Consider the following 14,869-nt stretch of genomic DNA (forward strand, 5'->3'; position numbering starts at 1 on the left):
TTGTCTTTTTTTATTGTTTTTGTTTTTCACCTCGCAAGATCAAATCAGATCCTGTGGGATAGGAAATGGAGACTGGAGCTATGTGTGAGTGAAACAAATGGGCCTGCTGTTTACTGTTGTAATTCCAGACTTGCAAAACTGCCATTCTTTTGTCTGTACTTTAAGGTGAATGTAAAATAATTAGCAAGTTTATGAGTAATTCTTAATGCATGTTATTTCATATCTGCTCATGTATATACTGAATGTTTGTTTGAAAATGTTTCTAATATGTTAGTAGACTATTCAACATGTGCAATAGTGACTGAGCACTTATCTTATGTAAATTGGTAAGCATGGTCAGGGTTGATCCCACTGTAACATAGCTTCTCACCTTTGTAGCTGGCCACACCCCTTTCTAGTTGTCCATATCCATTCAGTTGTCTCTTGTAGCCGCCGTTTGATTAGAAGTCAACAGCCGCCACTGGTACTCACACCTTTGAAATCCCGTCTTACGTTTTCGTGGTATTTGAGATAAGTTACATCCTCTAATATAGCCAAAAAGGCAAAACTATAGTAGAAGGCTTCTTAGATGCTTCTCATTCAGTAATATTGGCCAATATTTGTTATTTACAGACTTAGCATGATTGGCTCCACGTGTTTACATAAGTCTAGAATAATCAGTACTATGTGCTGGGTGACTTCTGTGCTGCATCAGTGGTGCACTTTACTGGTGGGGGATTGTCTTGTGAGGAGATGACCCACATATGTCTTCTATGCAACAGTGATGAAGGAAGTCACGGCTGCCAGTGTTAGGTAGTTAGGTAGCAGGGATCCTGGCCCCCCTAGCATGAGGATGACCACTCCTACTCCTGGCTTGCTGGACTGTCATCCTGGGGAAACAAATAAGCCAGGAGCTCTTGCATCATGAGAATGAATGGGTCAATAGACAAGCTGGAGGAAGACAGAGCTCAATAGTCAGTGAGGGATCAGGATAAAAAAAAATCATATTTAATAGTACAATAATCCTGCAGTCAGAAATGCTGCTTTCCAAATCATTCTTTTGTATTACAGTAAAAACAACTTTCATAAAGAGTTCATCCTATTAGAAGCTTGTAAATCTATTTAATATCTCCAGCATTTATTCTTATATATGGCATACGAAACACTTCCTACGATTATCTATGTAATCTTGAGGTTTTCCATTTCCTTTGCCACAACTATCAGCTCTTCATTACTAATCCTACCATTCTTCTAAACGGCCCTTATTGACAAAATCATTATCCCCATTTCCTGGAATAATCTTATCATGTTCTCTGTTGCAGCCTTTACTTTCTCCTTACTGTTTTACTCTTGTTCCTTATTTTCCTTTTGTCCTGCTCTTTCTTCGGGGCTGTTCTTTTAGCTCAAATCAGTTTTTGTCTTTAAAAGTGTAAAAAAAAAAAAACTTGGTTCTTGCTTTATTGCTTCATTTCTTTTTCACATTCAATAATCCATTTTCATCAGCCCTTCCCTTTAATCCAATAACTTTAACAACCTCCTAATAATCACTTCATATTCAGTTGTCTTTCTTTTGGTACCTACTCTACACATTTTCTTAATAACTGCCTTAAATATCCCTTATATATTCTATCGCAAATGCTTCTGTTCTGATCACACAGTTTCCAACTTGTTTTCCTTTCATCTACAAAGGCACATGGTTGCATAAACCAATGGTGTTCTGGCCCTAACAATGTTGTTAGGACAGAGCCCTGTAATAACAAAAGAACTTAAAAAATATCTGTCAGTTTGACTACAGTGTGAGTGGTTTTCTTTGCCTCCTAAGTCCTTCATTCCATGCAATATGCATATTTAAAAGATGATCTATCCTTACTTTCAGTTGAGCTGAACAATTTCTTCAATTAGCTATGATAACAACAGTGCCGCTCCTTCCTCTTCCCAGCTTTAAAAACAAATTAAGATAGTCCTGTGACTGGAGCACTAACTGCCACTCAGTCCCACTCCTCTGACTGTAGTGCATGCAATACTCTTTGTACATTGCAGGAAGGTAGGTAGGCAGCTGCAAGGAGAGAGCAGCCACCCACCAAATAGCACTGCATGCAGAAATACACTGGTTAGAGAATTTTCATGGTGTGCAAAGGAATAGAAAATTTGTTGTGTGAATAACTAATATAAAGCCAGTGAGTATTCAATAACTGCAAAGGTGAGCTAAGTTATATCCTCTTTTATAGCCAAAAGGCAAAAATATGGTAGGAGGGATTTTAGATATTTCTCACTCCATAACAACAGCAAGTATTTATTAATTACAGACTTATTCTTGCCACTATTGGCCCCATATATTAACAAAAGTCTAGATTATTCAATGCTAGAACTTGATTTTTCTTTATGCTGCAAAAGATCCTCATATTTCAATCTGTTTACCTCAAACTCTGGCTTTTAAAATAACATCCACTAAATACCTTCTGTACTGAAACCTATGTGCCACATTATTTTTTTTGCATATTTAAATCCTGGTCACAGGAACAGATTTCCTTAAGTCTCATAAAAATGAAGACTATTCTTCCGTAAGTGTGGGAAGTAAATGACAGAGACTGTAAGCAAATAATTTTTCAACAATGCTGCTCTATATATGGAAGTCTTAACAGAACTATCCTGTAGATTATGAACCAGAACATCAAGAAATTCAATGTTACATTGGCACACTTTATAGAAAACCCAGTTCCAAAAGCAGTGCTCTTTAAATAACTTAAAAAACCTGACTAAAATCCTTCCAGTGCGCCTTGCCAATCTGTCCAGTGGACATCTAAAAATTGCTGCCACATCACTACTGAGGATAGAAGGGGAATTAGAATGGTCATTATATATGTATTTTAGATATCCTTTAGGATGTTGCCTAATGTCATATTAGTAGCTTATCCATTAGTGAAAATTACTAGGAGAGCTGAGCAGCCTTTATCTGCCGACAGGTTTTTGTGTTTCTAAGATATTGCTATGGTGATTTTATCAGAAACTGAAGGCAAAGAAGAATATATTAAAATAATTCTTGTTCTGAAGCTTCATCTTAGTTAATAACACTTGTGTCTTTCCACTGACTAGGTATTGAATATAGATTAGGGGCTGGAATATTCAAATATGAACCGTGATGCCCAAGTTTGTATCCCAGCAGTGCCACTTTAGCAGACCTAAGCACTTTGCCTTATTGCTCAACAGCCTTGCTTTCTCTATATTTTGGTACTTAACCTTAGCTGATCTCTGATTCACTGTGGATAATGGCAGTCATTGGCTGGCTGTGATAACTTTGGCAGACAAGAGTGTGAAAAGTGTATTTTCCTGTAATGAGCATTCTTAGAAAACACCACAGATGTGTCCTGGATTTTACAATACATTCTGTGTAGCTACAGAACATTTACTTACCTTTTGCTTATTACAGCCTAACAAGGTGGTAATTTTTCACATAGGATTGCCAGTAAAAGGTGTGAAAACCTGTGAGAGGCCTCATTAAATAGTTGGACAAAATAAGTATACAATACAAATCAGTATATGTGTCATCCACCGCTAACTGAGCCTCTAGGACTCATTGCTGACTTCTTTTTCCAGGAGAAAATAATTAATACAAATATATGTAAATATTGCAGTACAAAAATAAACTGAGCAGGTATTGAAATAATTCATTGCAGAGTAATCTGTCCAACTTCATGTATTGACACAGATGTAGAAGTGTAATAATGTATCGTCTAAGGCAGCACAGCCATAAGTACTACTTCTAGTCAAAGGCAAACAGAGTTTGACAACAGATAACAATCACTTAAGTTCGTTTGTGTCTTTCGGCTTTTCCCGGTTAGGGGTCGCCACAGCGGAACTCCGGTCCTCTAATGATTGGCAGTAGAGTTTTACGTGCTGGCTTGCCGGGCCTAACGCACAACCTTCAACGAATTTATGCAGCCAGTTGCAAAGATTTGTGGTTCTTGCAATCTCTCCTTTTTTAAGGAATCATTGTGTACATTCCATGAAATTTTGGTCTCTGACATTTTTTTTTGCATTTATTCCTCTAATAGAGGAAAGCAAGTTAAGTTCCAAGACCATTGTTTAGTAGCACTATGTGCTGCAGTACATACTATTTGCCTTACACCTCTGTGGTTTTGCAGCTTGAGTGCAGGTTGTATTTTAGATGTTGCATGCAGGAAGTGTGAGTCTACATGTGATGGACCCAGGATTGGGAGTGAGGTGGTGATCTCTGGAGAAAACGGATTAGTCATCCCTGTACTGACTGAAACTATGCTGGATATGGTTTATCTAATCAAACATTTTTACAGTGAAACCCCTGTGGCTGAGACCACCAGACTTATGGGAGAATTTTGTTTAATTTCACAAAGAGGATAGGAAGCTCCTTACACTTTCTGTGCAGATGGCTGAGACCTCTATACCATCCAACCAAGACAATTAATTCCAGAACTGCAAAACCTCTGAAACTAATAAATATTGAAAATTGCTAGATGGTCTACTGACCACTGACTGTATTTTGCAATAGAGGTATTTCATGGTGCAACTCAATACTCTGTGGTGATGGAATAAAATCTGTATACCTACAACCCTGTCTGTAAAGAACTGTTTTCTGACATCATGCCTATTTGTTTCCTCTTAACAGATTCTAAATCCTCTAGTTCTCCCTTATCCAATCTGTAAGATCTAGTACACCTATGAGTTTAACATATTGTTTCTGGCCTTCTGATGAGGATATTTCATTTGATCGAAGGACATTAATCATCATTTTTGATAATATTTTAACCCACATCCCAGCTTGAAACCACTAAGTACACTATCCTATGTCTACCAGACCATAATGTTGTTGGCTAGACTCAGGTACTTCAGGGAAATGCACTAAGACAGCAACCGATTTTTTCTCTCCTGTATAGTGGAGGTGAAATGCAAAATGATTTAAGAGTCCACTCCTATCCTACAAGTTTGTGCAGGACCTCTTATATCCACCAGAGCCCCTCTGCAGAAGTAGTTCCTGTTACAGCTACCATGACTGAGAAAAGATGAGATGTTGCTGGATACCTAGTTATTTTGTATCCTGACTTATCCTCTTGATGCCTTTTATCCAGGACTGTTTTTATTTCTCGATAATGGGCTTTACAGCTGGAAAACCAATGTCTGCAATGTTTAAGCTATCCTGTCCACATGCGTCATAATAGATATTTATGCTTCCATTGTGTGTCATTTTGCATTCACTGCTCTAGAGAACATATTCTGCTATGTTTCTTCTTTGGCTTATATGACTTGTAGTACAGCTCCTGAAACATTTTCAATTTCGCTGTCAACTACATCAACCTTGTCCTACCTAAACTGTGCTCTCCAAAGCTAGAATCATTACTCTGTCAGGTCTCAGAAATGCCCCCTGCATCATTGCCAGCACATCCTTTCTTTTGTTTGTCATGGACGTCTCCTCAGCTTGCATCCTGCTGACCCTTTGAACCACTTTCTCATGCTGTTTGGCCTCTTTCTCATCTTCAGATATTTGTTAATCTCTGTCTCTTTAGTGCTGCCATATACCTGCCCACATAATGCATGTACTGTATTTTTAGGTTCATAGTTAAGGACTAGTCTAGCTACCCTTGTGGGCCATTTTAAGCCTAACCATTTCTCTTTTGGTGCTTGAGTTAACCCATCCTGTTTGATGTTAAACTGGCCTTAATCATCACATTGTCGATAATTATATATTATCCCTACTGAGAATAGCTGGGATCATACCATAGATAACTTGAGGGGATCCACATCAAGGATAAAGTATTTAGGAATTGCCTGTGTCCATTACTTGTACAGAGGCAATCCTGGGGCAAATTTTCTATTACCCATCCATAGATCCAAGTTGATCTTGAATATGGTCTGGGATGGGCTTAATTTTACATGGCTGGGGAGTCTGTTCAAGAGCAGTGGCATCCTCTACAAGATATACCTGTCCCTCCCAACTGTTCTGTTGATGTTGCAGAAAAGGTTTAGATCCCTGGACAGAGTATTTTGGATGCCGTTTGATTTGCTGATATGCAGTAGGTCTACCTGTATTGGCCCATGGATGCCTTTTTTTGACAACCAAAGGTCATCTCTTAACATTCTGTAGGCTGCCAAGTATAGTGACAGGCCTTTGAGTCAGTCCGTACAAGATATATTGTTTAGGCCTTGTATCCTTTCAGTAAGGTATCTTTGTGGGAGTTCTAGTTGTTGCAAGTGTCTGGACAGATACATGCCAAAGAGGACATTATGATCAATGACTGGCCTAATGAGAGTTGAGTAAAGTGGGACAATAACATGTCTATCTAGGCACAATCTCTTTGTTTATAAGCTGTGCAATATAGAATGACGTTCTTATGAAAGTGGACACATGTCGGTTGAAAGTTAGGTTACTGTCAACATAAGCAACCAAACCCTGAACAACTGGGTCAACTCTTAGGGGCATATCGTCAAGGTGGTATCTCCCTGGGGTTGACGACTTCCCAAAGGATATGATAATGCATTTTTTGGCAGTAAGTTTCAGTGTATGATTCTAGCACCAGTCATTTGTTTGGGACAAACCTTCCTACAGGATGGCTGTAATTTGGGGATTCAATTACTGCTCCTAGCTTGCGATCATCTGCAAATTTAGTCAGCCAGCGCCCTTTGGTACTATTACTTCATAGAAGATGGTATCCCAGCACCAAACCCTGAGGGATTCCACTGATGACTGGTCTATTTGTAGATGTAGCTTTTCTTAGTTTGATCTCCTGCATCCTATCTGTGAGCAAATTGAAAATCCAGTGGGACATTTCAGAATGCTGTCACCCTGCTTTAACTGCTTTAACATCAGAAGAATCTCCAGAGCCTTTCAGGTGGTTCTAGCATAGAGATTAGCACTGAATAATTATTTTGTACTAATCAGTCACATCCATTACCTTTCCCTCATGTGCACGCAGCCATTTGCCTCACTGGTCCATATTATAAACCCTATTTAAGTGGAGTTCGTATCTGCGACTCAGTTTTCTAAAATTGCTTTAAATGACTCCATTACAAAGCAAATGGTATAATCAGAAAGTAGAATGGCAAGATTTTTTGTGGAGACTGGTAAAAGATAAATTGCCAGTAAAAGGAAATATACCATATAAGAAGAAAAGTGATAGAATATGTTTATATTGTCAAGAAGAAACTACAGAACATGTGCTTTTGAAATGAAAAAGAGTAAAAAGGTTACGGCAAAACTATGTTAAGAAGAGTTGAATAAAATAAACATAGCTCTGATTAAATATGGATAGTATAAGAACAGAAGTAATGAACGTTAAAAGAATAGATAAAAAGTTATTTTGTGTTATATGAGTTATATGGAATGAAAAAATAACTGAAATTATATTTAATGGTAAATGGATTTTAGCAACAATATTAAGTAAAATCAGATAGTGGTTATGGAAAAAGGAGTGGGGGTCTAACAGGGATAAAAATTTACTATGATTGTGTAAACAGATACACATATATATATATGTATGTGTGTGTGTGTGTGTGTAGATATATATATATATATATATGTATGTGTGTGTGTGTGTGTGTGTGTGTGTGTGTGTGTGTGTGTGTATATATATGTGTATATATATATATGCATATGTATATATATATATGTGTATATATATATATATATATATATATATATATATATATATATATATATATATGTGTATATATATATATATATATATACATACATATATATACATATATATATATATATATATATATATATATATATATATGTATATATATATATATATATATATATATGTATATGGTTCCCCTTCCGAATTTCAAATCTTAAAACTTCGAAACCCATATGATCGAAGACCATATGTTCGAAGTTTTCAAACTTCAAAATTCTGAATGGGGATCGGCATACAGCGCGGACCGGGAGATTTCCCTTGTCCTCGCTGTAGTGCGATCTCGGAGTTGATATATTTAAGTTGTGGGGGGGTGTGGGGGTACAGTGGGACTTGCCCCCTGCTATACACAGTCTATTTTTTGTTGTTTGTGTTTTGCAGGTCTACTGCACATTTTCGAACATTCAAATGTTCGATCATATGGTCTCGGCCATATGGAATTCGAACATTTGAACATTCGATCATGTGAAGTAGACCCATACATACATACATTTATATGTATATATATATATATATATATATATTTGTACACTTGTAAATATTTGCTAATATGTAAATATTTTGTAAATTAGAGCTACTTTTGTATGTAAATAAAGGATCCCTACTCTTTTTGAAAGGTGCTGTGGGATCTTTTACATCCATCTGAACTACCACCAGCTCAAACAATTGGGGGCTCAGTTTAACATCTCATCCAAAGGATAAAACACTCAAGAGTACAGCAACTCCCTTATGCTGCACTATAGTGTCAGCAATCCATCTCCTTTGTGTGGGAATAGAACCCACAACATTCTGCACAAAAAGTGAGGGTACTATTTGTTGTACCAGTGACACTGTGTGTACAAACAGCTGCATCATCCAAAAAGCAGCTAGGATTAACATGCTCCACCCAGTCTGGTTATATAGTTTTGTCTTTTTGGAGATGTTAAAGACGTTCAGAACTGTGTATCAATAAATCCTATTGCCAATAAAATGACAGTGTAAAACAAGTATGTTGTATGCTGAATGTCAGCTTGCAGTACGGTGGTAATGTTGCATTAGCATGTAGTAGGTGGAGCGATAAGACAGTAGTGAAGAGAGTAGGAGGTTGTTTGGAAAACACCTCATACACAATGGGCTACTGCATTCATTCATTCATTCTCCAGTACACAACACAGATACAAAATAATTAACTATGAAAAAACACAGTAGATCAATTTTGAAATGAACCAATTATTGTCTTTACAGGAAGGGGCAGCAGAACACAGTATTCGTTCATTCATTCTCAGATATTCTCCACCGAAAAGAGTTAGGCAGTTGTAAATTGAAAAAAGTCAGCTGCATTGGTTTTACAATCACCTTCAGAAGTTCCAGCAAGTAGTTTTGCATTTGGCTATTACTTCTCATTGTTTTAAATTTCTTCAAATGTTTAGGGTTTCTTATACCATGACACAGATAAACTCTATTCCTAAATTAGGGTACAATTACAGTTCATGAACTCTCATTGTTGCAGACTTTGATGTTTGCCAAGACTGGTCTTCTAAGCACCCACAATGTACTGTTTACTGTCTCCTGAAATTCATAATGGATTACCTTTACTGATGCCATATTTAATTATGCTTGAACATTATTTTTTGCTGGCCCTCTTCCTCTTATGGCTGTTGAAGTTATCGGAGTATCTTTATTCCACATTGCTCTAGTGTCTGCTTACATATCTTCATATTTTAGAACTTTTTATCACTTAGTGCACAGGACACTATATGCATTAGCCATAGCCATTTCAATAATTAATGTTACTTTTGCCCATTTATTCTTATGCTACAATTTCTGGTTCACATGTTTCTACTATCTTGACTGCTTGTACTAGATAATCCCACATAATCAGTACTTTTTAAATAACTATGATTTGTTTCTGAAGCTTTTTAGCTACTTTTGGGTTGTAATGTTCATACAATCCCCAATGCTATATTACCACAGTATTCTATCCATCAGTGTGCAAACCCTCAAGCATATCACTGCCTGCAAGATGTAAAACTCTTCCTAAATCTGTATTAGAGAATCTACAGTTGTCTGTATATCTCAATGTTTCTTTACATTTTATAAACCAGCATGTACACAGTCCACTGCCTTGAGCTGCCATTTACCTTTCATGTTTTGGCTTAACTTTAACTCCTTAGCCATCCATTCATCAAATGTGTTTGCTCCAGCAGGTTTCTATACTTACCATGATAATTGGAGACCTCCCCAACTTGCCTTCATTTTCTTCTTGTCAAGAACTTTGTTTTCTTTTGCTTTTTAGCACTTTCTGTTGCTACTTGTTTTTGTCCACTTCTGGTTTGATTTCCATACCTGCTCCTTTCCGGAAAAGTTAAGCTGGAGTAGGTATAGTAAAACTTTGCTGTATTACGTAATATTAAGCAGGCCAACAGAACATTTGGATTAAATGGGAGGTGCAGAGGTAGAAAACAGTTGGCATGTACAGTAGTAGTACAGCCGTACAATTTTAAAAGAACAAAATGAGAAGTAATGGGATTGGACGTGGAGGTCAGGTGGCTTGCTGCTCTATTAAAAAGATCAGAGAATGCATTTAAACATTGCTCCTCTAAACCATAGATATCACAGGAAGATGGCCTTAAACTACATTTTGGCCACTGGCCAGAATCTGGGCGGCCTGGCATTCGTATGGCCCCCAGTTCAGATTTTACGTAGACTGGGCCCCTCCAGTAAAATGGGTCTTAATTTAATAACATCTGTAGTGTCTAAATCCATTGTACGTAATGCTGCTAGAGGACGCCAGTTGAATATTCTGTCTGACTTATTTAGGATGAGCTACTGCTGGATGCAGCGCCAAATATTAATAAATCACAGTATCATATAATACCCAAAGATGTTAAAACTGAGGGGGAAAAAACAGAAACTGTGTATTAACTTTTCAACACACAAAACTATGACGCTGAGGCCACAGCTTCACGGTACAGGGAGAGGAGCGACAGTACACGTGCCTGGGGAGACAAGTGTAGAAACAAGCCTGACCCATAGGTCAGGTCACCCCCACAAACGATAGATACACTCAATACTGAATAAGGATATTATGTTCTGTTTTCTCAGTTGATCTGCATTGTTTGGTAATTTATGGCCTTTTGCACAAATAAGGGAGCGCTTTAAAAGTGATCAAAACGTCAAGCAACATTCTGCTTAAAACGGGTGTAGTTGACTGGTACTGAAACTGTGCACTTGGTCCGCTGCTGTAACACTTGTCATGCTGTTTTCATTTTCCTGCAAAATAATGTTGGGGAATGATAGGACTTTCTTCCAGCCTGTCCTAAAACGCAAGCAGACACACACACACAAACGCCCTGCTGCTGCAGTTTGAGCAAGAAGTCAGGCGGCAGTCGCTGTCCGGGACCTGGGCGTTTAACCCCCCGCCCCAGCTGCTTTCCGAATATTTAGCGGTGAATGAAGAAAACTGTGTCAATAGACCTTTAATCTCTGCAAGTGGCATACTTGCTCCTTCCGTTGCAATGCATCGTGAGCGTCTTTTTTATTATTCCACATGCCATTTACTTGCAGGTCTGTAACACTGTATAGCCCCAGAGGAGCGTTCGAGTAGCCCTGAGACCCCCGCTACAATAACATAATATAGCAACGGACTGCAGCCTGCCATCTGAGAGAGGGGGGCTTCTGTTCCTCTGGTATTTATAGCAGCTCTTCCTAATCTGTAAGCCGCAGTGCTTGTGACTGGAGGATGATGTGGAGAGGGCACTCACGCTGCCTGCGTAGCACTACTCCGTTGTACACAACAAGCACCTTGCCAGTCTGACAATTCATCTGAGTACGCCAAAAGGATAACTAGTCGGGATTTGGACTTATTTTCGAAATCCATGGGACGTTGTACTAGTGCTATATTTAAAATTAAGGGTTGTGATGTGGAGGAGAGGCTTATATTTTTCTTGGATTTCTTAAAGTGCCTGGAAGAATGGGGTGAAGATTGTTGGTACTCGAAGTTTTCTAAGTAAGATACTAAAAGAGAGGAAACGGGACTGTGCCTCCAAGAATGGGAGAGGGACAACGGGAGCTCCATACCAATTCTTCTCCTGCTGTGGCCGCCAATTCAGAAGGGGAGGAAATTGAAGTTCTGGAAAGTACAGAAGTGCTGCCCGTAGCCCCAGAAGACGTAAGTCATCACTGTGTATGTGCATTTAGGATGGGGGTTCCTTTGAGTGTTACTGTTATGACAGTGTTGATGCTGAACTTTCATTTCAACTAGCTCATCCTGTTTTAAGCCTGCTACACTATTGATTTCCTTTACTGTTAATGGTCACCGATTAAATATATTCGTCTGAAGAAAAGTTCATTTTAGCACACTCCTAATTTAGGCTTTAGCGTCCTGGAAAAGAATAAAAATGAACATGTTAAATACCTTTGTTTCAGAAGGAAACAGCTACCATTTCTTTAAATCTTTCAGAAAACTATGATAGTGTAGCTGAACCATCTTAATATGTTATGAAACAGCAGAAATAAACTTGCACAGCACAACAACAAATCTTTGCTTTGGTACGGAAGGAATCCTTTGCACTGGTTAAGGGTGTGACATGTCATGCAGAATCTCAGGTTTCAAAGAAATGTCCCACTTTGAGCATATTAAAATGTGGCAACCCTAGTTTTTTTCCGATAATGTATACTGACGATTATTTGTTAGTGTGTCACTCCTGGTAACTGGGTAGCACAATACTAAAGACATACTGCACTTCTGATGAGGTATTAAGGTATCACAAAGTTTACAGAGTAAAGTAGGAATTTAAGAATCTGCCGCACTGAATAAGAATCAATGGCATTTTATGGTGAAAGAACTGAACTGCTAAGTTAATAGAATTACAGCTAAAGGGACTGAGTGCAGTCCAAAAGTGAGAGGAGGGCAGCTATAGGGATCCAGGTCAGTGGTACTAGAAATGGTGAAGTCTAGAGGCCTTTGCTAGAACTGATGGGAGATTGTAGAAGCTTCATCTGGTACCTTAAGGGACCAGAAAACAGTGAGAAGCTGAAGAGGAGAGTTGATTTCTTTGGAGGAAAAAAGTTAGCTGCTGAAGTCTGATTGTCGACAGGGCATGGATAATACTGAAGAATGAAAAAAATGCAATGACCCTTAAAACAAATTAAATAAGATGGCAGAGGAGACTGACTGAGGAAAACAGGAGGCTAGGAGATGAACTGCTATTAATTAGGAAAGCAAGGAAGTATGCAAACTAGACAAAGTAAAAGAGTGAGCAGATAGACATATTAAAATATGACTAGTGCTGATATGATATTAACTTTTTTCTCCATTTTAAACACAAATTAGAGTCACTGGATCTCATGTGTGCTTTGCCAACATCCTGTTGGACTCTGTTAGAAAATATGTTTAGCAATGTCCATAGAAAGTCTTACTTTAGATAATTAAAAGCTTTGTGGATATCATGTTGAAATTGTTCTACAATTAACTACTGTGACAAATTTCTATTTGATCGAGTGCTGATATAGATGATCCCTCACCAAAGCAGCATGTGTCAGGGCCAGCAGTGGGTGTAATCACTGACACCTGACCCACTGGCAGGCAATGCACAGGACACATCTGGAGGTGTCCCCATCCTTCTGATAGCTGAGAGGCTGTACAGTACCATACATTCTCAACCCCAGTGAGAGACAGTATACAAATCCTTGTCTAGTGTAATGTGTTTCCATTTTGGTATTAGACTGACCATTTACTAACTGACGTTTGAGCTTTTACAAGGGACAGAACTGAGTGCTTTGTCTACTAGTGAGCAGCTCGTACACTTGATAGAAAGTTGTATTATTTTCAGAGTAACACATAACACGATTTTTACAGACCAATCCCATTAGTCTGATACATAACTTATCAGTGGGTGACTGACGGATGGTTGTGGTTGTGCTGTCCCCTAATTCGAAGCTAACACTTCCCTTGATCTGTGTAAAAATAAAGAAAGGCTCGTATGTGCTTTTGCTGAAGACAAGGATTCATAATGCCACATTTTCTTTGCAACTTGATGAGCCATGAAGTGAATAATGTAACAGCATGTTTTGTCATTGTAAGGATGTAATCTTTTATGAAAAATGTCTGTTACCCATGAGAAGACGCAGTATCAGCAGACATTGTGTCTGACAGTACAACAGCTACATCTGTCAATGACTTCAAATAGTTTCCTGAGATAAGAAGGTATGTGTGTGTGTGTGTGTGTGTGTGGGGGGGCTCTATATCACAGATTATCCAATAGTATTTTATACATATTTTGTCTTGCTACTTAAAGTTCTTCCTAGGTAAACACAGTAGCTTTAAAATAAGGAGCTGGAGGTTATGAAACTATAAAACAGTACTGTGAATAGAGTTACTGAAGTGGGAAGCCAGAAGTTAGACAGCTGTGAATTTCGCAGAAAGCCAGTGTTTAGATAGGTAATTGGGAAAGAAGCAGAGGTAATCTTGACAGAGAGATTGAGAGCAAGAGTGTAGTTAGGCATACTCAGTGTATTCAAATTAGTATTTTTTTTTCTGAGCATTTGTCAGAAACTTTATGGCTGAAAGTACAATCAGTACAGCACGCTTAGAATTGTCTAAACTAGTGCCTACAGTACAGAGCTATGCAAACATGCAGGAATGCATCTCAGCCTTTTTATGATTTTAAGTAGCAGCAGTTGAAAAAAGGGTCCCTTTTCAAAGTGTATAGGGGCAACATTTAAAAGGGTAAGAGTACATTTTTTAAGTGAGGTGGATGCTTGGTGGAATCCACAGTATGATGTCGAAGTTCAAAATATACATTTCTAACTACAACTCTGACAGCGAAGTCATTCAGAGACGATCCATTTCTGTGAAGATAAAGGCGTCAGTAATGGAACTCTTGGTCAAAAACAGCCCTGTTTGTGGAGTGCAGAAACTTTAGAGGTGAAGCGTACTTTGGTAGCTTGGGAAGATCAAGGTAACAGTGTCCGCAGTAGGCGTGAATGTGTGTGCTTGTCTTCCACTATGAATCACCGAGTAACGTTTGGATGTTATAATGGGATGAACACAACCAGCCATAAATACATCCAGACAAAAAAGAAATATATTTTTTTGCAGGGGCCAAATCCCCATCCTACATGTGGAAGTCTTACCACCACCCTTTTTAATGTTTGCAGTGGTCATAATAGAAACAGTGCTGGAAAAAAAATTCTGTGACAAATGTCAGTTGACAAACTGCAACTTGTACAGCTCACTC

The 14,869-nt window shown here is 38.3% G+C and overlaps 1 protein-coding gene across 1 annotated transcript in view; it reads left to right on the forward strand.

The window, feature by feature from the left end:
* Window positions 1-10,933: 10,933 nt before the first annotated feature.
* Window positions 10,934-14,869, forward strand: part of RHBDL3 (rhomboid like 3) — a 951,138-nt gene continuing 947,202 nt past the window's right edge. The window contains exon 1 of the mRNA XM_044068052.1: window positions 10,934-11,799. Coding sequence (XP_043923987.1) covers window positions 11,680-11,799 — 120 coding nt within the window. The 5' untranslated portion in view covers window positions 10,934-11,679. The remainder of the gene's footprint in view (window positions 11,800-14,869) is intronic.

This window comes from Protopterus annectens, chromosome 4.part0 (genome assembly GCF_019279795.1).
Source record: "Protopterus annectens isolate FY-2018-M chromosome 4.part0, PAN1.0, whole genome shotgun sequence".
In the NCBI taxonomy this organism is placed as follows: domain Eukaryota; kingdom Metazoa; phylum Chordata; order Ceratodontiformes; family Protopteridae; genus Protopterus; species Protopterus annectens.